Genomic DNA, 24,580 nt, shown 5'->3' on the forward strand with positions numbered 1-24,580 from the left:
TAAGCTAATCCAGTTTAGTTAACTAATTAATTCCCTAAAATGCTAACCGCGCTGACTAGACCAGCAGTCCAGCACACAACACTAGGCTGTCAACGACTTGGAGCGCGCGGCACGCATAGCTGGGAAAAATACTCTCGTGTCTCCTCTACTTCAGCGCGCGCGGGACAGCAACCGCAAGGGACGAAGAACACAGAGAGGCAGCATGCCACCATCCCCTCCCATGGCGACGACGGAGCGGCGGCGGCGGTGCGGCCAACGTCAGCGCAGGGACAAGCACAAGAGGGGCTCGTCGATGAAGGTGGCCGGGGCCGGGGACGGAGCAGCGGCGGTGATGACGACCGTCGAGGACGTCCCCGACCACCTCCTCGAGGTCATCCTCCTGCGGCTGGACTCCTCCGTCTCCCTCCTCCGCGCGGCGGCCGCGTGCACGCGGTGGCGCCGCGTCGTCGCGGACGCCGGCTTCCTCCGATCCTTCCGCTCGCTCCACGGAGCACGCCACGTCGTCGGGCGGTACCACACCGTCGATCCTTGCTTCGGGTCGCCACCGTCGGCAGGTGGCAGCTCTGTTGTCTTTGTGCCGTCGTCGCCGCTGGTGATCGGCGTGGACAGCCGCTTCTTCTCCCTCGACTTCCTCCCGGACTACGACGACGGCGCCTCATGGTCATGGGAGCTTGTGGACAGTCGCGGGGGCCTCCTCCTCTTCTCCAAGAAGAGAAAATCCACCAGCAGGTGGGCTGCAATGGCGGACGCCCGCGGCTTCAGCTTCCCCGACCTCGTCGTCTGCGAGCCGCTGACACGGCGATACCAGGGGATCGCCTCTCCGGTATGCTTCAGAAGACACCCATGCCTCGGAGTCTTCCTGCTCGACGGCGACGCGGCCGACGCCGACGACACAGGAAGCGGCGGCATCGGCATGTCCAATTTCAGAGTCGTCGCCGCTCTCCACGACCGCACATGGCAGCACGACCGTGCCGTGCCATTGGCGTGCGTGTTCACCTCAGGAAGCGACGGCGGGTGGCGCGTACTGCAGAGCGCCGCAGCCTCCGCCGTCGACCTGCCGGAACGATTCGATTTCATCAACTTCGCAGGCCGTGCCGGCGGCTGCCTCTACTGGGGAATCGACGGCGAAGACGGCGCCATGCTCGTCCTCGACGAGGCCACCATGCGATTCTCGATCGACATGTTCCCGGAGACCATTCGGGCGTCGTACGACAAATGGACCTTCCGGGTCATCGACGGCGGCGACGACGGCGACGCTCTCCGCGTCGTCCGCGTGATGCGCAACGACCTCAAGGTGTTCGCGCAGCTCGCCGGCAGCGGCGAGTGGGTGGTGGAGAGGCTCGTGAGCCTGCCGGAGGCCACACGAGAGCTGCCGGGGCGCAGGGAGACGTACTTCCGGCAAGAAGCCAAGATCGTGGCGGCGAACGCGGCGTACGTCCTCCTGACGCCGCAGGAGAAGAAGAGGTGGCTCTTCTCCGTGGAGCTCGAGACGGGGAAGGTGGAGCGCCGCCATGAGAGGAACAGGTACGCCGGAGCAGCTTACTCGTACGAGCTGCCTTGGCCGCCGGCGTTGCTGGCTTGTGCGGATTACGGTGGTGGGAGACGGCGACGCCGTTGAGCTGTGTAAAATTATCCTTCTTTGTGAAATCGTTTAGAACAATATTTAAGTCAAACCTTGAGAATATAAATCATGAATAATTCTCAAGTTGTTGAGTTTGAAAATATAAAACTTATATGAATAGATTTGTCTTGAAAAATACTTTAATAAAAGTATATATATATCACTTTCCAATAAACTAGGAAGGCAGCCCGCGCAGATGCGCGGGCACCTTATTTAGTGGTGTTTGAAATTTTGTGACGAACGTTTATTTATAGGATTTTTTTTTCAAAAAAATGTATATTTTACTCTTCTAAATCTATGTTTATCAGTAATTTTTCTGGGATTGTTTTGAAAGTTGGTTTCGATCACTCGACGTACGGATGTGCGTTAAGGGGTGACATGTTCCTAGACATTTGTCTATATACATATGTGCCTATACAGGTTAGTTGGACCGACTGGGACGTCGGATCCTTTTAAGGGGGTGTCTATGACATCCCTAGTGTAATTAGGATGTGGTCTATGTGTTTTATTTGAAGGATGTGACTTGTGTTGTACTTGAGTAGTACCATCTTGCTAGTTATAGCAAGAGTGTAGCTAACTTGTAAGACATTGCCTCTCCAACCATATCATTTTTGGGTTAACAAATTTACCCGAAGTGAGAATGATAGTATAAGTGAGGTGATATTTATAAGTGAGCATGCCAGTTGAATGGAGGCTGGGTTGCCTTATTTTGAAGGATGGGTTGTTACATATTATAAACTAAAATTACTTGCATCATGTTGTCTTAAATTTATGAGAAAAATATGTCGCAACAATGGAGCTTGTTCATATGAAACTATCATTTTTATACTACATGTGTTTATTTTTTAAAAAAATATTTAGCATCTTAATTTAAATTTTTAAGTAATATTTTTTGCTTGTATACTAAAGATGTCTTTGTAGATTTTAGGATATATTGATTTAAGAAATTTTATATTAGAAAATATGATAATATGACTTCTTTATCTAATTAAAGACATACTCACGTACTTCTATTTACTTCTACTACCTCCATCCATAAATCGAAGGATTCAAATTTTATCCTAAAATATAAGGGATTTTTTAATACTACTCGTTTCATCCAGTCATTCTTCATTTAAATTTTATCCAACATTACTCTAACATCTTCTAACTTTCTACATAACCCTTATTTAATGAGCCTTATTTAATGATGGGTATCTTAGTTTTTTTTTTCACTCCTCCTTAATTCCTATAAAATTTTAGCATCCATTAAAGGACGGAGATATATAGTAATAAAAAAAGCTTCAATCATTGACAGATTTATTTGTACCTTTGTAGATTGATTTAGCTATATTTGTATAGGTAAATAGACCTCATATACAAGTTGAGAAATATAATTAAGTTGGTAGAAAGTCATTAGATGTCTAATGTTATGAAGTAATTAGTCCACTAATTTTATTAAAAAATTAAGGTGAATATTCTTTTCGGGGTAATTTTTAGGATGAGTTTCTCTTGTCCGTAAGGAGGGAACTGGATACATGTGTTATACATACACACTGACCTGATCGATCAGTAGGTTTTTTTTTAATATATAGGTCTAACAGTTTAAAATAAGGTCCATCGGTTTGGGTAAGACGACATCAGCTCAATAATACATACTCCTGCAATAGTTACTACAATGCTATCTGTTGAGATCCATACTTGGCACCCTTCAGGGTATGGAGAAAATGGAGGTGATGAAAATAGTTTTTTTATGTCTTGAGTTGATTTATTGTATAGAGTATACATAATTTGTTTGTGGTGTTAATCAATACTACTACATTTTAGTGGTACATATATAATTTTCTCTTTTAAAAATTAGCAGGGTTGATCATTGGACTCTACTTCGAAAAATATAATAGCTTCAGTGGTGAGGACCACGGAAAAAAATATTTGCTCAAACTATGATCCTTTGCTAATATACAAGTTAATATAGGTTTTTATTTTTTTTTATTATACATCTAATTGACCTATGCATGCTCGTGGGGATTAATATTCGATGAAGTTTGTTAAAATTATGTGTGCTATTTGTTAACACTATTTGGATGGGGACGACATAAAAAGATAAATAATGTAGTTACAAGTATGTTTTTTTTCTAGCGAATAGTAGTTTCTCGTATGGACGTTTGTTTTTCTTTTTTTTCTTTTCGGATGAATATTTGTATATCATAGGAATAGGGTATGCGTATTTGTATTCATAGCGTGCGTCTGCAAGCATATATATGAGCTCATGTGATTGCCTTTTAAATTGTTTGTAAAAAAAGTACATTTAAAAATTTGACGTGAAGAGAGTGGAGCAACGGATGGCATGAGACGGCGCCGTGGCGTGGCTTCTTTTACCTCCTCGCAAGGAGTCGTCACTACTTATATGCTCAATTTAGAAAAAAACTTTAGAGCTGGAAAGAAAGAGAAAAGTACCATATGGACAAATCATATACATAGGAGTTGTGTATGTATGTAAGGAGGGATTAGATAATTTTTAGATAGAGGGATTATTGTCATAGACCTAATTTAATGGTTGAAAAATAAGAGATCACCGATTGTGAGTATAAATCGATGAATAGTTATTTTTATTTTATTTTATAGTTTTTGTTAGATTCTCTAATTAGAGCATCACATGACATCTTCGAAACAACTCGAAATAACATATATTTTACAACTATTGGCTAAAATATTAATTTGGTTTTTATCTCATGAGAGTGAAAAAAAAGAAAAAATAAAAGAAAAGAAGATGGTCACGTACGAAGTATGTATATACATGATCGTACACATACGGGTGACGTGGGCGTGTGGCTTTCTAATTTCTAAAGATAAATCTAACGGTTAAAAATATGGGTCCACCAGATTAAATGAAAATTAATGGCTAGATGTTTTAAACGGCACTTGGCAGCCTGAGAGTGTTTGTAGGGATGCCATATGGCGGCTTAAGAGTGATTGTAGGAAATTTAATGGACTTTTAGTATATAATAATAGATATTTTTATAGAAATAAGAAGTCAAAGTTGTGTTTTGGAGACCGTATTATTGTCCTAAACGACTTCCTTTACGAGTACGGAGGGAGTACATGTTGCTGTGAAGTGTCAAGAACATGCCAGTGTCAAATTATGTTCCGCCAAGGCGCCAACTAACTGAAATTCTTCGTGCAGCCCGGTATTAATCATATATCTGGAAATTCAAAGTTCAGGGGGAAATGCCGTCCTCAGTTCGAACCAGAAATTCCTCAGTTGTTTGAAATTTGTCATTATTTATGTCACTAGTGAAGCGATCTTGAACAAGGTTTTTTAGAATTTAGACAGCTGTTCGTCATCATCTTACCTACGTACGAGAATAAATCTTATACCATTTAAGCGATATGCATAAAATACAATGTTTACAATAGCGGGATAGGACATTTAGCGGTTAGCTTCTCAAATAGCTATAGTGGCAACTATAGCGGGTTAAATAGAGCTATAGCAGCTAAATTGTACTATATGAGAGCAAATAGCTAAAATCCTTCTCAAACAACTATAGCGGGAGATAGCGCAGCTATAGCGGGAGATTTAAAACCCACATTTTTGCATGTGTAACAAGTGCCTGTAGAGTTTCCTGATAGAGTTTAAGCAAAATTGAGAAGATTGCAAGACTTTTCCCTTAACATCGACTCTAAGGACATGGTTGATTTGTCACGAGAATAAATCTTACCATTTAATTTGTTGGTAAATCCAAAGACTATATGTTAATTTTGGCACGGTGCTTTAAAATTTGTGCGAGGGAGGTAATTAAGAAATAATCATAACCCACGCACATGTGAGGGAACTCGGTACCACTATACCTTCGTTTTCATGAACATAAGATGTCACCGAGGGATTTTTAAAAATTACATACAAGTTACACTATAGTTATATGCAAATTACAATGTATCTATATCGTGATTCTACTATATTTACATCTGTTAAATTTTTTTAGCTAAAATTTGATAAATGTATAGCTAGTCCCATTTGGAGTTATGATTTGATGGATTGCCACTAAGGCCTTGTCCGTTTAATCCCTCCCACAAGGGGATTGAGGGGGATTCGGAGGAGATTTATTTCACACTTATTATGGTGTGTGTCATGTTTATGCATACCACATACCCAATAGTAATCGACTAAGCTCGGCGGAGCCCATCATATACCAAGTCTTATACAGAATCATACCTTATATATAGAAGGAGTTCCGGATAAAGAATGACAAATAGAGTTCTATATGCGAACGACAAGGATACTCGGATTGTATCCATATTAGTTTCCTAGTTTTACTTGGACAAGGGGACATGAACAAAAACAGATCAACACACAAGTCAGAATAGACACCAACACACACCACCAAACATCAACATCAGAGATAAGCAAAGACAAACCCAATATGGTGTCTATGGAGGCCGACAAGAGGGATCTAGTCTCTTATCTCGACGAGTTCGTACTCAGGAGGAAGACTACCATATTGTCGACAACGTGTTGGTTATCTATACCACCAAGTCGACTACAGTTATCCAAATATTGTACTTGTGTGATTCAGATGAACAAAGAGCAACACCAACTTCGGCCAACAGGAGTAGAACTATTACCTATTAGATAAAAAGGTCTGAACCTGTATAAAAATCCTTACCTCCATCTTCATACCATGCAAATAACGTAGTACGTCGATCCTAAATAATTCTCTCTCAAGCCCCCCCCCCCCCCCCCCCCCCCCCCCAATTCTTAATCTGAGAGAGAGCTGGCTCCCAATACATGGTGACCAAATTGTGCGGATAAAGGACACACGTGATCGTGCGGAAGGAGGGGCGATCATTGACTTCTGTTATACTATCTCATTTTCTTGCCATAATTTATTTCAAATTTCTTTTGATTTTATAAGTTTATAGAAAAAATATCAACATCTATATTTATTTAAATGTTACAGTGAATATATTTTTATTATATGTTTGTTTTGTGTTGAATTTATTTATAATCTTGTTTAAACTTTAAAAAGTTTGACTTGAAAAGAAGATCAAAACGACTTATAATATAAAAATGGGGAGTAGTTTAGACTATCTTTTGCCGAGAAGTGTATCTTTTATTCTTAAATTCTCATTACAGGTTTAAAGAAAGATTTAGGAAATGTAATTTTAGGAAACTCTCGATGATACTCTTACAGTAAATTGAGAGAAAGGAGGGGAATAAAATTTGGAAAATGCATGCATTCTCATTTCTCTGCATGTGGCATGCATATGCAGCATCTTTGACGAGGACCCATTCTCGCCCTTAACTACTGCAAACAATCATATTAAGTTAATATCGTAATCTCATATTTTATACTCCTCCCTCCCTCCGTTTCTAAATATTTGACGCCGTTGATTTTTCTAAACATATTTGATCATTCATCTTATTAAAAAAGTTAAGTAATTATTAATTTTTTTTTCATTTTTAAATATACTTTAATTACATGTATACATATAGTTTTATATATTTCACAAATTATTTTAGTAAGACGAATGGTCAAATACGTGCTAAAAAAAATCAACAGTGTCAAACATTTAGAAACGGAGGAGTATTACACAGACAATTATTTAAGCAAACAACAGCTCATATTTCCTGCACCGTGGAAAACACGTTAGGATCCAGATCGCGTTGACTCAACAGCACACTACATTCACACAGCCAGTAGGGACTTGGCGGGCGCTGCACGCTTACTTACAGTCTAATGCCAACTATAAATCACAACACAGTGTGATCTACTCTCGATCGACTCCCATGGCGAGGGGGAGGCGGCGGCGCCGTCGCCAGCGCAGGAAGAGGGCGTCGACGAAGCAGCTCACGGCGGCGGCGACCGTGCAGGACGTCCCCGACCACGTCCTCGAGATGATCCTCCTCCGCGTCGACTCCTCGGCCTGCCTCGTCCGCGCCGCGGCGTCGTGCAGGCGGTGGCGCCGCGTCGTCGCGGACGCCGCCTTCCTCCACTCCTTCCGCACGCTCCACGGCGCGCACCGCGTCGCCGGGGCGTACCACACCGTCGACCCCGCCTACGGGCGCCCGCTGCCCGGCGGCAACTTCGTCTTCGTCCCGTCCACGCCGCTCGCCGCCGGCGACAGCTGTTGCTTCGCCCTCGACTTCCTCCCTTACGGCGGCCGCGACTCATGGGAGCTGCTCGACTGCCGCCGCGATCTCCTCCTCCTCTCCAAGAAGAGACCACGATTCGGCGGCGTGGCAACGTCCCGTCGATTCACCGATCTCGTCGTCTGCGAGCCATTGACGCGACGGTACCAGGTGATCCGTTGTCCGGCCAACCTAAAGTTCTTCATGTGCCTCGGGGTCTTCTTGCTCGACGACGACGCCGCGACCGGCGTCGGCCACGCCGGCGGCGTGTCGAATTTCAGGGTCATCGCCGTGCTCTTCGATCACCACAGGTGGCTCGACTACCGTGGCATGCCAATGTCCATGATGTTCTCCTCCTCCGGCTCCGGCGGCGACGGCACATGGCAGATGGTGCAATGGGAGACCATCGACGACGTCGATCTACCTCATTGGATCGAACACATCACCTTCGTAGGGCGCGCCAATGGCCGCATCTACTGGGGACTCGAGAACGAAGACGGCGCCACGCTCGTCCTCGACGAGAGCACCACCGAATTCTCCATCACGATGTTCCCGGAGAACATCTGGGCGCCCTATGACAAGTACACCTTCCGTGTCATCGGCGACGGCGACGACGGTGCTCTGCGTGTCGTCCGCGTGATAAACAACGATCTCAAGGTCTTCACGCAGCTCGCCGGCGCCGGCGAGTGGGTGCTGGAGAAGACGGTGAGCTTGCCGGAGGCGACACGTGGGCAGCCGGGGCACGAGGAGGGACTCTTCTTCCAGCACGGCGAGGCGATGATCGTCGCGGCGAGCGCGGCGTACGTCCTCGTGATGCCGCGGGAGAAGGCGTGGATGTTCTCCGTCGAGCTGGACACGATGGAGGTGGAACGCGAACACGACAGGAATTGGTATCCCGGGCCGGCTTATCAGTACGAGTCGTTGCCATGGCCACCCGCATTGCAGGTTTGCACTGATGGATAATAAACATGTTGTAATTATCAGATTCTGCTCGAGAAATCAATCAAGCTATATATAATGGTCAGTTACCGTGCAAATTATTCGGCTAAATGTTTGTACTATATGGCTTTTCAAGTTCTTAGGTATACATGTTTTCCCTCCTTCTACAGGGGACATATACAGTGAAAACGAGCTAAGTATTGAAAACTCGTGAAAATCAAACCTAAACGTTTTGTAAATTCATGAAATAATACTAGAGATAGATGTAGAAATGAAATAGAAAAAAGTACGAATTACCCCCTGAACTATCGCGGTTGACCAAATTACCCCCCTTAACCCAATCCAGGATGTTTTTGTCCTACGTGGCGTACGCGTGGCACTCCAGTCATCATTTTATTTTTCTTAATGGTGGGCCCCACATGTCATCTATACTCTCTCCCCTCTTCTTTCTCCTCTCCCACCCCCCTCTCTCTCTCCCTCTCGCGCGTTGTCGTCTTCTCGGCGAGCAAGGCAGCGCGGCGGCTGAGGGCGCGGCTCGGCGAGCAGAGGCTGCAGCGGCAGCGGCTCGGCGAGCGGTGTTGGCTGCGGGGGCAGCTGCGCGAGCGGCGGCGGCTGCGGGCGCAGCTCGGCGAGTGGAGGCTGCTGCTGCGGCTGCGGCGGGCGCGGGGTGGCTTGGCAAGCGGAGGCGGCGGTGGGCGCGGCTCGGCGAGCAGCGCCGGCTGCGAGCGCGGCTGGGCGAGCAAGGAGGAGGGGTAGGAGGTTGACACTGCCGGGAACGGCTCGGCGGGGTTGGCGGCGGCGGCGGCGTACGCGGCACGGGCCCGCGTCTACGACGGCGTCGACCCATTCGAGGGGATGGAGTTCGACGACAAGGAGCCGTTGACGCGTACGCTATGGTGCAGACGCAGCCGCAGTCGTCGGGGGCGGATGCGGCGTCGTTGACGCGGAACTCGAGACGGTGCTGCCCGCCGCCGTCGTGTCCTCCCGCGCTGTGCCGCTGCCCCCTGCACAAGCCTCGTCGCCATTGACGCGGAGCTCGAGAGGGCACTGCCCGCCGCCACTGCGTCCTCCCACGCTCTGCCGCCGTCCCTTACATAGGCCTCGTCGCCGTTGACGCGGAGCTCGAGAGGGCGCCGCCCGCCGCTGCTACGTCCTCCCCCGCGCCACCGTCCACCGCGCGTCCCCACACAACGCCGCCCACCGCCCGTCCACAGCTGCGTGGCCGATCCAATCCGCAGTCGCGTGTTAGAGAGAGAGCGCGCTCGGGAGAGAGAGGGAAGGGAGAGATATGATAAGTGGGCCCAAGGAGTCTTTTTGCTGACTGGATTACCACGTTAGCGCCACGTGTGTAAGCACAAGCCAAAACCGCTTAGAACAGTGTCGGGGGGGTAATTAGTCTGGTATTAAATGTTTAAAGTGAGCAATACCTAGCTTTTGGGTTCGGGGGTAATTCGGTCAACCATAATAATTCAGGGGTGTAATTCGTACTTTTTCCATATGACATACATTCTCACCGAATACTAGAGGACTCTATGTAGCGGCTATGTAATTGAGAGACCAAGATGCCTACATGTGGTTAACACTCTTGTATCATGATATTCAAAGAGATGTAATTAAGAGTCTGTACATCACGTTGTGTCCCAGTATATTCATGTGGTTACTGTATATCATGATCACTTCATTTTTAGGATTCAGGACTTCAGTTTTAGGATTCAGGAAATTGGCAAGTAAATTACGAACAACTGATGCCTACATATGCTTTGGGTTCTATTTAGGCGATATTTAGTCTTGCTTTAGACTAGCTAATTCCACCAATTAATTTTCTGGTAGTGAAAATGAGCTAAAATGCCATGAAAACATCATGGAAAGGATGCTAGGAGGCATTTGCAACAGTGGTCACATCTATATCCCCGCTGGCCGCCGCCGCTGGCCACACCTGCCTGCCGCCGCCGGCCGTCGGAAGGGAGAAGGGAGGAGGGGGGAGGAGGGGAGGGGAGGGGAGGAGGAGGAAGGGATCTGAGGAGTTGGAGGCTCTTAATCCAATCTTATCTAAATATCTCGATAAGGAGGAAAGTCTCGTCTGGGACTTAACCGATCAGAGATGGGAGAGAAATATTTACTCCCGTTTGGAGTTACCACCCAGGACTAAAGATGGATTGAGTAAAGATCTAAATAATCTTTAATCTTTAATCCCGGTTGGTAGTACCAACCGGCCCCCTGACAGGTCTCTGACTGGAGATGAATCGGGACTAAAGATCAAAAAATTTTAACCGGACTAAAAACAATCTTTAGTCCCGGTTCTAATATATTGTGAAAATCAGCCGACCCAGCGAAGATCACTTCTCCAGTAGTGGGTGATATATTGTTTTGATGAGAATGAGAATACTCAATGTGGTGCAAACTGTAAAGTGGATTTCCATAGGAAAAAGTACGAATTACCCCCTCTAACTATCACAGTCGACTGATTTACCCCCCCTAAATTTGAAAACCAAACATATGACACCCCAAACTCTTAAGACCAGACAGATTACCACCCTAACTCAATTCGAAGTGGTTTTTAGCCTACGTGGCACACACGTGGCGATATAGTCAGCAAAAGCAAATAAAACTAGTGGGGCCTACTTGTGAGCGATTTTTTTTCTCTCCTCCTTCTCTGCCTCTCTCTTGGTGAGCAGAGGAGAGAGCACGCGGCTGAGGTGAGCCGAGGACGACACACTCTGTCTCCGTCTCCACCGCCAACCGCCCAAACCCACCGCCTCCATCGCCAGTCGCCCGAGCTTGCTCCGCGTTTGCCGGAAGGCGTGGTTGGATGGCCACGACACCGCCGACCAAGACAACAGACCATTCACCGCCTCCACCGCGTCAACGAGAGAAGTAGAGAAGGGAAAGGGAAAAATTGCAGGGCTCGAGCATACGGCGCTGGATAGGCTTCCGGCTGCGGCGGCGGCGGCTGCTGCTGTGGCAGCGCATGGGGTGGGGGCGGCGCAGCAGGAGCTCCTCACTGTCAAGGTGGAGCTCGAGCTGCTTATGTTGTCCATCCTCGATGACCATTCCGTCAGCCACGTCATGCTACCCCATGCGCCACCGCAGCAGCCTCATACATGGTGGCGGCACCAAGAAGTGCGGCGGTGACATGCAGCGACGTGGTCTAGCCATTGCGGAGGGCAACGTCGACCTGGCGAGGGTGGAGCGGAGAGCGACGTGGCAAGAGGGGAAGACGGCGAAGTGGCGCTCGATCTTCTTCGCCTTGCCCCTGCTGCCCCCATGCGCCACCGTCCTCAGCCCCCCTCCGTCGCCCCCAGCAGGCTCCACTCCGCATGCTACTGTCCTCGGCTCGCCACCGCCGGTGGGTGATGGAGGTGATGGGAGGGAGAAGAGAGAGAGAGGGGGGATTGGGGAAAGAAAGAGGAGAGTGAGAGAAAGAGAGGACGAGAAACTACACTGCAAGAAATATGATATTCTGTGACGAATTCCTCGTGACATCGAAGCTATTGGTCATTAGCACATTCCATTTTATGATAATTAGTATGAGATGGGGTGGCTTAGTGACGAAAAAAATGTGTTCGTCGTTAATACCAACTAGAAATCGTCATAAAGTATTTCAATGGGACATTATGAAGAATATTAATTTGTCATAAGCAGCAAAAAGCAAACGTCATAGATTTATATAATACATTTCTAGAAAAATATATTAAAAGGTGAAGCAATTTAATCAAGTGAATTAATGAGGAAACTAAAATTTTCATTTACATATCATGGCCGAAAATATTTTTTAATACTCTACATGTTGTAAGTTATTCTCTGAAATTTTCCGTGAATTTTTGGAACTCAATAACTAATTTTAATACCCCAAAGTACATTTGACCTATTAAAATAAATAAAAAAACAAATTAAAATCCCCCTCTCTCTCCTTTGGGCCCTTTCCAGCCCAAGTGTTACTTTCTCCCTCCTAGCCCACAGCCTCTCTCTCCCTCTTCGGGCCAGCTTCCCCTTCCCACCTCCCTCTTTGGGCCGCCGGCCCAACCCTTTTCCTCCTCCCTCGTCGAGAAGTCCATTTTGCCTCCCTCCTCTCAATTCAAATAAATTTTCGGTTAGTAAATAATTTCAAATGAAAAAATTCTCAACAACAAAGTTGTATAACTTATCAAGATCTATAACTTTTGTTTTGGTCATTTTTCTATATGACTCTGTTTTAATAATTTGAATTTGAATTTCAAATTATGACAACTTCGAATAACATTTTCAAATAATAAATGATTTCAACTGAAAAATTCATCAACAACAAAGTTGTATAACTCATCAATATCTATAACTTTTATTTTGGTCATTTCTTCATCCGAAAAAGTGATAGTAACATTGTTCACAAAATTTACATCTGTCTCATAGGTTATAAAACCAAATAAGAGATATGTACATTTTGTGAACAATATTAAAATCATTTTGTCGGATGAAGAGATGACCAAAATAAAAGTTATAGATATTAATGAGTTATACAACTTTGATGTTGATGTTAGCTAACAAGTAGAGCCCACCAATTTTTTTATAAAAATAATGCTAACTGGACTGCCACGTAGGACCAAAACCAACACGAATTGAAAGGGGGGGTTATTTGTCCAGTTTACATAGTTAGAGGTGAAAAATGTTTGGTATTATGGTTCGGAGGTGTAATTCGATCAACCGCTATAGTCCAAGAGGTAATTCGAACTTTAAGTTCTAAATTTTGTCGGCTAGGTAAATAAGTTCCATAGGGCCACACTCTTTACAAGTTTAGTGAAAACCTATAGCGAACGTATATTAGCGACGTGGATTACACGTGCACCCTAATTCCCTAACTAGTAAATCATAATCTTCCAGTTTCATAATTCTTCAGAACGTTCACCGAGTGTTTAAGAATCCACGCATCTCCATCTAACAAACGCAAATCTGAAAGCACAGACCTTTCCGATTTCTCTTGCAGTAGGATACATGAGCACTCAAGGTCGGCGGCCATGGCAGATGGTACGGGAAAGACTCGCCGGCGTACCTGTTCCTGCTGTGCTTGAGTTCCACCTCCATAGTCGCGAGCTCCACGGAGAACAGCCATGTCTCCTCCGCCGGGGTGAGCACGACGTACCCTGCGCCTGCGGAGACGATCTTCGCCGCCGCCGCGCCGCCGAAGTAACTGTCCTTGCGCCCCGGCATACCGCGGGTGGCGTCGCGCAAGGACAGGCTCTTCTCCGGCTCCCACGCGTCGCCGCTCCCGTCGCGCCGCAGGAAGACCTTCAGGTCGCCGCCGACCACGCTGACGAGGCGCACGTCGTTGGGATTGTCTCCGTCGATGAAGCGGAAGCCCAATCTGTCGCCGCACGAGCCGCCGCGGAGGCTGTCCGGGACACGGGCGAGCATGAACTTGCAGGCGGAGGGGTAGCGCATGTCCAAGGCGAGCACGGCGTCGGCGCCGTCGGCGTCGTCGTTCCCGAAGAAGATCCAGCAGGCCGCGCGGCCGGCGAGGTGCAGCGTGGCGCCGCGGAGATGGACGCCGTCGTCGATGGCGCCCCCCCGGGCGAACCAGCGGTCCCAGTACTTGCGGTGATGGCTTCAGTAGTGGCGCTTGAAGTCGTAGACCCTGGCGGTGGTGACGCCCCCGGCGGCGCCGTCGATGCCCTCGTGGAGGACGCACCGGAGGGTGAAGTCCGACAGGTTCGGGCCGCCGTTCCAGTTCCAGAAGAACACGGCGAGGCAGTGGCTGTACTTCTTGTCCGGGATGGGCGGGATCACCACGTAGCGGCGCGCCAGCGGGTCGCACACGATGAGCTCGGGGAAGCGGCGGCGCCTCGTCTTGGCGAGGAGGAGGAGGCCGCCCTCGCTGTCGACGAGCTCCCACTTCCAAGAGGACCGCGAGGCCGCCGAGCCGCCGCCGGGGAGGAAGTCGAGCGCGAAGCGGCGGGCGTCGACGGAGGCGGAGGGGACGTACACGATCTTGCCGCCACACGGCCGCGGCGCCGCCGCGTAGCGCAGGTCGACGGCCTGGTAGTGGCCGGCGTCGAGGAGGGGCGGGAAGCGCAGGGCGCGCGTGTAGTCGCTACGGGCGATGATGCGGCGCCACCGCCTGCACGTCGCGGCGGCGCGGACGATGCAGACCAGCGAGGAGAGGCCGATGAGGACGTGCTTCAGGAGGATGTCGGGGATGTCGTCCAGCGTCGTCGTCGATCTCGCCATGGCCAGGCGGCGGCATCGGGTCTCCTCGTTCCGCCGCCTCGCATTCATCGTGGGATTCAGTTAATTAGCCCTAATTACTTTCCCCAAATTGAGTACAGTTATCGCTACACACGTCGACAATTTGGACCCTGGTTATTGCAACAATGCAACTGAACCCTAAAGTTGAAATCAGCAAAGATCAATCTATTGCCGGGAGAAATTATAACAGTGGATAATTACAAGGCACATCTATATATCCTACAATTTTACCAACACAAATGACTCTTAACTTAGGTTGTATATCATAATACTACTCCCTCTATTATACTATGATGTATCGTATCTGAAAGAACCTTGATGTCGTCTAGAGAAGGTGAATAGGCATTTAAAACTATTAAGTAAATGCGAAAACTAAACTTTTAGGATGTAAGATGGCAACAGGGAAAAGAATTAGTCAGCTAACTCTAGGCAGGACGACGGCGAGGAGCAATTGCGGGTGGGTGCGGAGGAGGTAACGTGGCGAAGACTGACGCAAGCGCTGCCTCATAGATCTCAAAAGTGTGTTAGATGAAAGTCAAAATATTCTATAATGTGGTTTTGTGAAACTTTATAACCATAATATCTGAAGTAATGTGTGATATGTCAAAAATTTATGTTATTTTGTATAATTTGGATCATAATATATGTGGTTTTGTGAAATTTACTATTTTTTTAATAACTATTTAGGTTACATGCAAAGAGGGTTGGAAACACTTTACCTTTTTCTAGAATAGTATATAATCCTATATCGTATCAATAGTAGGATATTAAAAGTTTCATTATTAGTGTTTTCACGTATTTTGGTAAAATAATAGGACGTCCTGTACCACCCCATCTTCCAAATCTGTAGTAGCCCACTCTGCATAATAATTGAGGTCATATTTCTCATAGTAGCTTGCTTACATGAAAGGGCACCTGAAGGTAAATCTATATAGAATTTTTATGTAGTGGCGAAGCCAAAAAGATTTAGCCAGACAAACTTTAATATAACTAGTATTTGGTATAAAAATTTAACCGTCAATTTGCTTATCAATACTAAAGTTGTGTTCTAACCAACGAACCTAGGCGGACACCCGGCCTAGCCACTGTTTTCATGTGGGATAAACACTCGGACCTAACGGTTTAAACCGGAACCAGAACAAAAATTAGCATGCTGAGGTATTACTACACGCCCCTTGAACAGATCAAAGTTATATGTACATGCACCATTTAAATACTGGTTCTCAAATACATACTCAATCCGTTTCATAATATAAATCATTCTAGCATTACTCACATTTATATAGATGTTAATCATATATATATATATATATATATATATATATATATATATATATATATATAATGATTATATACTCTCGGGTGTACGTACTCCCGGTTCCATCCACCGTCCATCTGTAGCAGGCGACGATCGAGGCATCGAGCCAATTATCGGATCCATCCACCGAACCCGTTTTGATTTTTTTCGCGAAAAAATATTCAGTAATTGTTAATTTTTCCAGACTAATCGGAGAAATTCGACAAGAAACCGATATAAATCCCTGATTCCCAGCCAGCAACGGCGACTCGTTCTCTCCCACCCAATTTACGGATCTAGCGCGATTTACCGGCGACTCGGAGGTGGCAGCGTAATCCATTGGTGATTCGACGACGGCGGCGGCCGGCCGGATGCCTGGAGCCATTAACGATTTGGTGGTATACGACGATCCATTGGCAGGGACAACAAATCTACCTCGGTTGTGGGTGCCATCGCCCATCGCTTCTCTTCCTCATCGGCGAAAGACGCGCCCATATACTACTAACGACGGTGTTCCACAAAGCGCGACTGCGAGACGTCTCCGGCGCGGATGAAGAACGGTGGTCGGCCCGTTCCCACATCCCACGGCGTCCTTCAGATTTGGTTTCTCCGTCAGCTATTCAGGAATCCATGCATGTAACAGTTACGCAAGGTGTTTTTTTTACCGTTCTTAATTCTTGATTCATTGTGTAATCACTTTTCTTAATCACACCGTCCCATCTTAATTGCCTTTGATGCAGATCAATGATTCTCTTGTATATTTCTTATGATCCCTATGAGTGGTCTGCTGCATTTTTTTTTTGATAATTCTGTATATTCTTTAGTCTGCGGAATGATGAAACTCCGTAACTCCTTGTAGAAGCGACACGTATATAATGGTTGAGCTTTGTTTTTCTATGTATAGATGTTGCCTGTGGTCTGACGGCCGGCCGGTGGCTGTTGCCGACCCAAAAGAGCAAACCGGCGGCATCAGTAAATGGTAAATATTAGGGAAGGGTATTTGTTTAGAAACTGTAATTAGGATTGTACGTTCTTTTTTAATCAGCGTATAATGTTTCAATTTTAGCCTAAATTACTACACATCTTTCATGGAAATTCTGTTCTTACTAATGTCAATGACGCCTAGTTCTTCTGTTGGAAATGTACATGTTGCCTTCTCGTATCTTTGAGAATATACTGGTACTTGAATCATCATACTTGCATGTAGCAGCTGTTATATGTTATGTATATTCTGTAAAAGGAAGTATATACTGCTACTAATTGAAAAAGACAGTAGATACTTGTACAAACTAATTAAAATAAGTACATATACTATCTACTAAATTAAAAAATAAGTATGCACTACTAAGTAAAAATAAGTATGTACTACTAACGAAAAATCAGTATATACTACTAACTAAAAAAGATAAGATAAGTATATAGTACTAGCTAAAATTCAGTATATACTACTCCCTCCGTTTCGTTTTGTTTGTCGTTTCCGACAGCTTCGGCGAGATTAAGGTTGACGTGAATTTACCCGTTTGCCCTTCCTCTCCACTGATTCATTCCCCTTCCCTTCTACGCGTGATGGCGGCGGCGCCCCATCCCGATCCCGAGCGTCGTGGCAGGGCCGACGGTGGGGACGGCGGTGCTCTTCCCCACCACCCCTGTCGCGGCTTCCCCTTCCCACGGGCAGCGGCGCCGGCATCCTGCTTCCCCCCACCGGTGAGCACACCCTTCTCTTTTCCCTCTTCCCACACCTTCTCTCACCTCCCTCCCGTCTCTTCGTGAGCCCGCGCCCACCGCCGCCGGCGAAGTCGCCGGCCACCGCATCCCGCCGCCGCTCTCCGGCTACTAGGGGTATCTGGCCGACGCATCCTCTCCTCCGAAGCTGTAGAGTAGTGTAGTGGCTAAGTGGCAGGTGGCGTTCTTTGCGATTTGCCACCACCGGGCAGCGCCGCCGGCTTGCCATCGCCGGAGCCCAGCAAGAAGCTGGCGTACTGAGATTTTGGTCAGGGTAGTACTCACACTGCGGCACTGCCAAGTCCGGCGGCTCGTTGGAGGTTTAGCATATTGGGTTTAGATGATGCTGATCACGTTCAAGATGATGATGATGATGATAATGAATTGACGTTGGTTTAATAAGGTTTTAGTGGGTGGTGATTAAGGTTTGATCTTGAATTGTTCATGTGGCAGTAGCTTTTGATCTTTCGATTATTCGCAATATAACTTGTAGATTTGCTCTGAATTTTTGCAAGGTGTGTTGCAGATAATTCTTCATTTTGCAGGAACGATTTGCTTCTAATAAAATGCTTAGTGTGACAATGACCATCATGGCACCAATATTTCACTTGTAATTAGCAGTTTACCTAGGTAATCTGTGACTAATGCAATGCTGACACCACAGTTGAGCTAGATCAGTGGATAAAGTAGATATTATCTGAACATTATTTGTGCCTAATGTAATGCTGACACTATAGTTGAGCTACACCAGCAGAACTAAATTAAAATGATAAATTCTATCTGATTCCTGGACAACAGTGTATGGTTTACGGAGTAGTTTCTTTGAATTGATCGGTTGTTGTTTACCATGTGTTTCTTGTCTTCTGGTATTTTTTACCATGTTTATTTGGTTGTTCATTTCTTGTCCGTTCTTGATTTTGTATGGAAGATACTGGGTGTTCTTCCTGGACGCCGTTGGTCATGACGAAGGAGGAGGGCAGGGTAGGTAGACGTCGTAAATTTGTCACACCATGGAAGAAAGCGGCTCAGGGTAGGTAGACGTCGTAAATTTGTCACACCATGGAAGAAAGCGGCTCAGGAGGTCGGCGACAGCGGTGCAGAGGATCGTGTCGAGCGCCTCGCCGCCGCGGCTTCGTCCTCAACTGCTCTCTCTCCAAGGTTCATATTCGATTTTTTTTCAATGATGTATTTTGTGTTCCTAAAATGTGTTATTTTCAGGAAAACTCTATAGATGCTCACTATTGCGAGGTTAAATGAATTTTCACATCTAACCTCACATAGTTCAGTTCATGGCTACTGCTTGTGCAAAATTCGATTAATTAGAGCAAGGAAATAGCACTGTATTTCTATTTACAGGGAGCTGTTGCTGGTTGTTCTAGTTTATGCAAACATTTAGCATAAGTCTTTTCCTTATCTTATTGCTTCATAAATTGGAGTTCTTGTTATTGTATAATTTCTTGTTAGATCACATGGTTGTCTGTCCAGTTATGCTATACAACCAGTACTAGATGTCTTACAGAATGGATGCTTTTACCTTTTCTCAGAACCTTACTATGCTTTTCACTCTTAACATTTGATGCAACTTATAATCCAAAATGTGCATTCATGACAACTTCGTTGCAACACCTTTTGCAGGGTTACACTAGATGGGTCCAATGTTGGAGGGAAAAGAGGCAAAAAAAGGAAGTCTCCCTGCGTGGCAATGCCATTCTTTAGAACCCCGTTGAGCAGAATGTTACTGTCCCCTAGCATACGGATAAGGTCTCCTTCTATACAACAACGAACATCACCTTCTGCTACAACCCATGGAATTTGTCAAGGTCGAGAGCAAAGAACAATGGATATTAATTTAAATTTGGAACCGGGAGATACATATTCTGCCACAGATCCCGGAGAGGCTGGATTTGATCACAGTGCTGCCACAGATGCTCAAGGCAATGGAGAGGCTGGATTCGATCACAGTGCTGCCACATATGCTCAAGGCAATGGAGAGGCTGGATTCGATCACAGTGCTGCCACAGATGCTCAAGGCAATGGAGAGGCTGGATTTGATCCCTTCGATTCAAATGCTGATGATGATGTCCTAGTCACTCTAGAGGAGATAGGTGTTGACCCTGGCCAGGAGAATGTACAGCCTCAGTTTGATCCTTTCTTCGATTCTGATGTTGATGATGCTATCCTAGTTCCTCAGGAGAATACACACAAGAATGTCGTGCTTGATAATGACAAACGGAGAGCAATCTTTGACGCCATGCTTGTAAAGGCAAGAAAAGGATATTTGAAGGGCCATGAGAGCAAGGAGGTTTCAGCTAAATTCTCGGTGCCTATCAGGACAGTACAGCGGATATGGAAAAAAGGCAAAAGCTGTTTGGATCAAGGTATTTCAGTTGATGTTGCGAGTGGAAGATCTAGGTGTGGCAGAAAGAAGAAGGTGGTGGATGTGTCCCGTCTCGAAGATATTTCAATATTGAGCCGCACCACAATACAGGATGTAGCTACTCAACTTGGTGTTAGCACAAGTAAGGTCTACAGAATGAAAAAAGAGGGTGCTATAAAGCGTGTATCTAGCTCATTGGATCCCCACTTGACAGACCAAAACAAAATTGATCGGCTGAAGTGGTGTATTGAAATGCTTGACCCAAGGAGTGTGCCTCACAATCTTGTCTTCAAACCATTGTTTGATTTCATTTTCATAGATGAGAAGTGGTTCAACATTACGAGGAAGACTGTGCGATATTACGCAGCTCCAACTGCCTCGCGTCGCATCAGGACAATTCAAAACAAAAACTTCATCCCAAAAATAATGATCTTAACAGCTCTCGCCAGACCAAGGTTTGACTCAAATGGAAACTGCATCTTTGATGGAAAAATTGGATGTTTTCCTTTTGTGACATACACAGCTGCAAAGAGGTCAAGTGTGAACCGTCCTGCAGGGACAATCGAGATGAAGCCCATTGAGTCAATCACAAAGGAGGTAATCCGAAGCTTCATGATAGAAAAGGCATTGCCAGCTATTCGGGCTAAGTGGCCTCGTGAAGACGCTGGCAAACCTATATACATCCAGCAGGATAATGCTCGGCCTCATATTGCACCGGACGACAGAATGTTTTGTGAGGCCGCGAAGCAAGACGGCTTTAACATCAAACTTGTTTGCCAGCCGGCAAATTCCCCAGATTTGAATGTCTTGGATCTGGGTTTCTTCAACTCCATTCAGTCCATCCAGTACAAATCAGCCTCAACAACAACAGAAGAACTTGTAGCCGCCATCGATCGAGCATTTGAAGATTATCCAGTGAGGCTATCAAACAGGATTTTCTTGTCTCTTCACGCATGCATGAGGGAAGTCATAGAAGTACTCGGTGACAACTCCTATGATCTTCCACACATCAAAAAAGGAGTGCTTGAAAGGCAAGGTCGCCTTCCTTTGCAACTAAGGTGTGATGCTAAGTCAGTAAATAATGCTAACAATTATCTCAGGTAAACTACTTTGGTTATATTTTATTTTCATGAAAATCGCTTCATGTGCCTAACTAGTTTGATGTGTGCTAATTAGTGGCATTCTTTTTACTCCTTTTCAGGACCATGGCAGATACCTGATATGAATTTGTTTGTTGCTGCAGCAGGGTGCTGATATGAAATTGCTGCTAAGCTAATCTGAAATTTTTGGTGTTGCTGCTGTTGCTGTTGCTGCTGTTGTTGATATCTGAAATTGTTGGTGTTACTGCTGTTGCTGATATCTGAAATTGTTGGTGCTGTTGTTGATCTGAACAGAATGAATTGGAGGCTTTCTTTTTTTTTCTCTCTTTTTCTAGAAAGTAGTCCATGTGTGCAGTCATTCTGTGCAGAACATGTCCTTTGATTTTTGAGAAAGCAGGAGGATATATGGACCTGAATATGTCCTTTGATTTTTTATTAGTATTTTTATTTCACATGAACACATTAGCTAAGCTTATCTAAGATCAATGGTGTGAACTGTCAATGGTCCTTTGATATAATTACAGACTAGCTATCTCAATTTACAAGAAACATCAGCTGGGATGGCAGCAGCCACTTTACAAGCTCTGTGTTTGAATACTCTGTTTACAGACTAGCTATCTCAATTTACAAGAAACATCAGCTGGGATGGCAGCAGCCACTTTACAAGCTTGGTGTGCATCTCTGAAGCATACATACTTCTCCTGGATGTCTTCTGGACAGGTTTTATAAACAGCAGCTGGGATGGCAGCAGCCACTTTACTCTCAAGTGGGAGTATCTTGCAATTTTACATCATTTAGAGATGTTGGTTTGTCCATTGTTCGGTTCGTTTCAGTAACATGGATATTCTTGAGCCTAGGAGATCGCCTAGGAGAAATCAGGTTAGTCTTTTTGCAAGCAGCACCAGCACCAGGCATTGTTACTTTCAAGTAGCAGACTACAGATTCAAACTTGTATCAAAATCAACTTGGCAATTGTAAATGTCAAAAAGTTTCCTGTAGCAATGAAGAAAACCAGGTGTTATGACCAAATGCATGCACAATAGATGAATAACAGAAGCCATATTACCTTTAGGATGAACCATATTCTTTTTCTAGATGAAACAGGGTCATATTCAATTAAAGCACTTGAGCAGGATAATAGGCAAATCATGTCATTACGAAATCATAATATTGAACCAATAAAGATCACTAGTGCATTATCCAAAATAAAGTACTCCATTTCTGTTTACTCTGTTTACAGCAAAACAGTATCCCATTTCTGTCTACTCTGAATCTGTATCTCAAGTTCCAATTTTTGTTTCCAATTTCTCATTATAACATCCAAAATTCTCACGCATATTACATCACTGACAGTACTAAGCACTAATCATCTGATCAAATACACAACAATCAGTTCCCAGTGAACACGACCAGAATTTCCCAGAAACAGAAAAATTTCCCCTTCGATGAACATCAAATAGCCAAGCAAATGCAATGTGCATTCTCTAAAAAACGAACATCAACAATCAACATACGGCTAACCAAATCAGACAATCTGCAGGCCGTTCAGTAGCTTAATCTGCAATCAAGTGCACAGCTATCTTAACCGGATGAAATAATCAGGTAAATTCTGGACATCCAGCTGAAGAAAGAAAAAAGAAAGGAGGAGACTTGTGGCAATGGAGCTTTTCGAAGCCCGGCGATATCCTGCACCAACGAGACGTGCACCAGCACCGTCCTCCACGCTATGTATCAGCCTGCGAACCAGCCGCCGCCGCGAGCAGCGAACGAAAGAATCAGGGAAAAGCCCTCGAGCCAAAGCCGAATCAAGAGGAGGAGAGGGCAGCCGTACTGAGGGCGATGATGGAGAGGACGAAGGCGAAGGCGAGGAGCGGCCGGAGGACGGAAGACGACGGCGATCTCCCACGCCGCCGCCGCCAGCGTGGCTCCTCCTCCGGCCATGGTGCCGCGGCGGCGCTTCGTCGGCGGAAGGGGACTATGCGCGTGGGAGGCGGCGCTGGACTTGAGCGCCATGCGTGGAGGGCCTCGCCGTGGCAGGGGCAGGAGGACCGCCGGCGGAGGAGCTCCTCCTGCTTCTCCGCGCCGCCGACTGAGGGGTAAAGATGGAAACGGTATCGGCCGGTGTACTACGACGTCAAACATTTTGACTCTTTTTGAAATGAGCTACAGCGACAAACAAAACGAAACGGAGGGAGCTACTATCTAAAAATATATATACTGCTATTGACTGAAAAATAAATACTACTAGCGGCGGCCGTCGACGCGGGGCTGGAGGGAGGGAGAGGCCGACGGAACGAAGACTGCGCCGCCGCTGCCGCGTCCGGGGTAGTAGTAGTGGCCGACGATGGGGTTGCGGCCGCGGCGGTGGAACTCGACCGCACGGCAGGGGGAGCCGCCGCCGGCGCCGATGATGCGGCGCCACCGCTTGCAGGTTGCCGCCGCGCGGATGAACCAGTGCGGCGACGCGAGGCGGACGAGGACGCGCGTGAGGAGAGCGTCGTCGAGGTCGTCCACGGTCGTCGCACGGCCGCGCAGCGGCCTCCTCGTGGACGCCGCCGCCATCTCGCGACGCCGCCCCTGGCCGCCCGCGCGTGGTACCCGGGGGGTTTGGTGCGCTAGCTGTAATTTCCATTCAGTTACGCACTGATCACGGAGTCTTTGTTACAGGATTTTTTTTTTTGTGGTTTTTAGAGAGAAACTGATCAAATTTGGATGAACGATTCGATTACAACGAAATTTATTTGAACCTCCGAGCAATGAAGATTGAAGGAACAAAATCTGATATCGACAATTGGTATTTCTTTCTTGGGTGGGATGCCAATCGGCTGCTGTACTGCACCTGCAGTACATATCACTGACATGTGGGTCCCACCTATTCTGGGCCCATATGTCAGTGGCACCTACTGTACGTGCATTACAGCAGAGGATCCCAACTCTCTTGAGTGGAGAAGTGCGTTGGATATCTCCGTCTTTGCAGGCATCGAGTTCAGCCTTCGTTTGAAGTATTATTCGGCATCTGATCAACGAGTGCAAAGACGTCTTGTGGATCAGGCACCAGGATGTGAAGTCTTTTCGTTGTTTATTCCTTGTCGGCGTCTGGCTACTAGACAGGGGTGAAGCCAGGATTTATAGTTAAGGGGGTGTGGGCAGGGCGAACAAGTCATAAGTCAGAGTAAAGCAATGCCAACGATAAAACAAG

At 46.3% G+C, this 24,580-nt stretch overlaps 2 protein-coding genes and 1 pseudogene across 2 annotated transcripts; 2 read left to right on the plus strand and 1 right to left on the minus strand.

Annotated features, from left to right (window-relative positions):
* Positions 1 to 202: 202 nt before the first annotated feature.
* On the plus strand, positions 203 to 1,618 carry LOC127783602 (uncharacterized). Its single transcript, XM_052310791.1, has one exon. The coding sequence runs from the start codon at positions 203 to 205 to the stop codon at positions 1,616 to 1,618; it is 1,416 nt and encodes a 471-aa protein (XP_052166751.1).
* Positions 1,619 to 7,388: 5,770 nt separating this feature from the next.
* On the plus strand, positions 7,389 to 8,820 carry LOC127785271 (uncharacterized). The gene has a single exon (XM_052312706.1). The coding sequence runs from the start codon at positions 7,389 to 7,391 to the stop codon at positions 8,691 to 8,693; it is 1,305 nt and encodes a 434-aa protein (XP_052168666.1). The 3' UTR covers positions 8,694 to 8,820.
* Positions 8,821 to 13,577: 4,757 nt separating this feature from the next.
* LOC127783984 (uncharacterized) lies at positions 13,578 to 14,915 on the minus strand (annotated as a pseudogene).
* Between the last annotated feature and the right edge of the window lie 9,665 nt (positions 14,916 to 24,580).

This window comes from Oryza glaberrima, chromosome 9 (genome assembly GCF_000147395.1).
Source record: "Oryza glaberrima chromosome 9, OglaRS2, whole genome shotgun sequence".
In the NCBI taxonomy this organism is placed as follows: domain Eukaryota; kingdom Viridiplantae; phylum Streptophyta; class Magnoliopsida; order Poales; family Poaceae; genus Oryza; species Oryza glaberrima.

What these genes read in the sequence shown, in the direction of transcription:
- LOC127783602 (XM_052310791.1), top strand. Translation starts at nt 203, where the DNA reads ATGCCACCATCCCCTCCCATGGCGACGACGGAGCGGCGGCGGCGGTGC.
- LOC127785271 (XM_052312706.1), top strand. Translation starts at nt 7,389, where the DNA reads ATGGCGAGGGGGAGGCGGCGGCGCCGTCGCCAGCGCAGGAAGAGGGCG.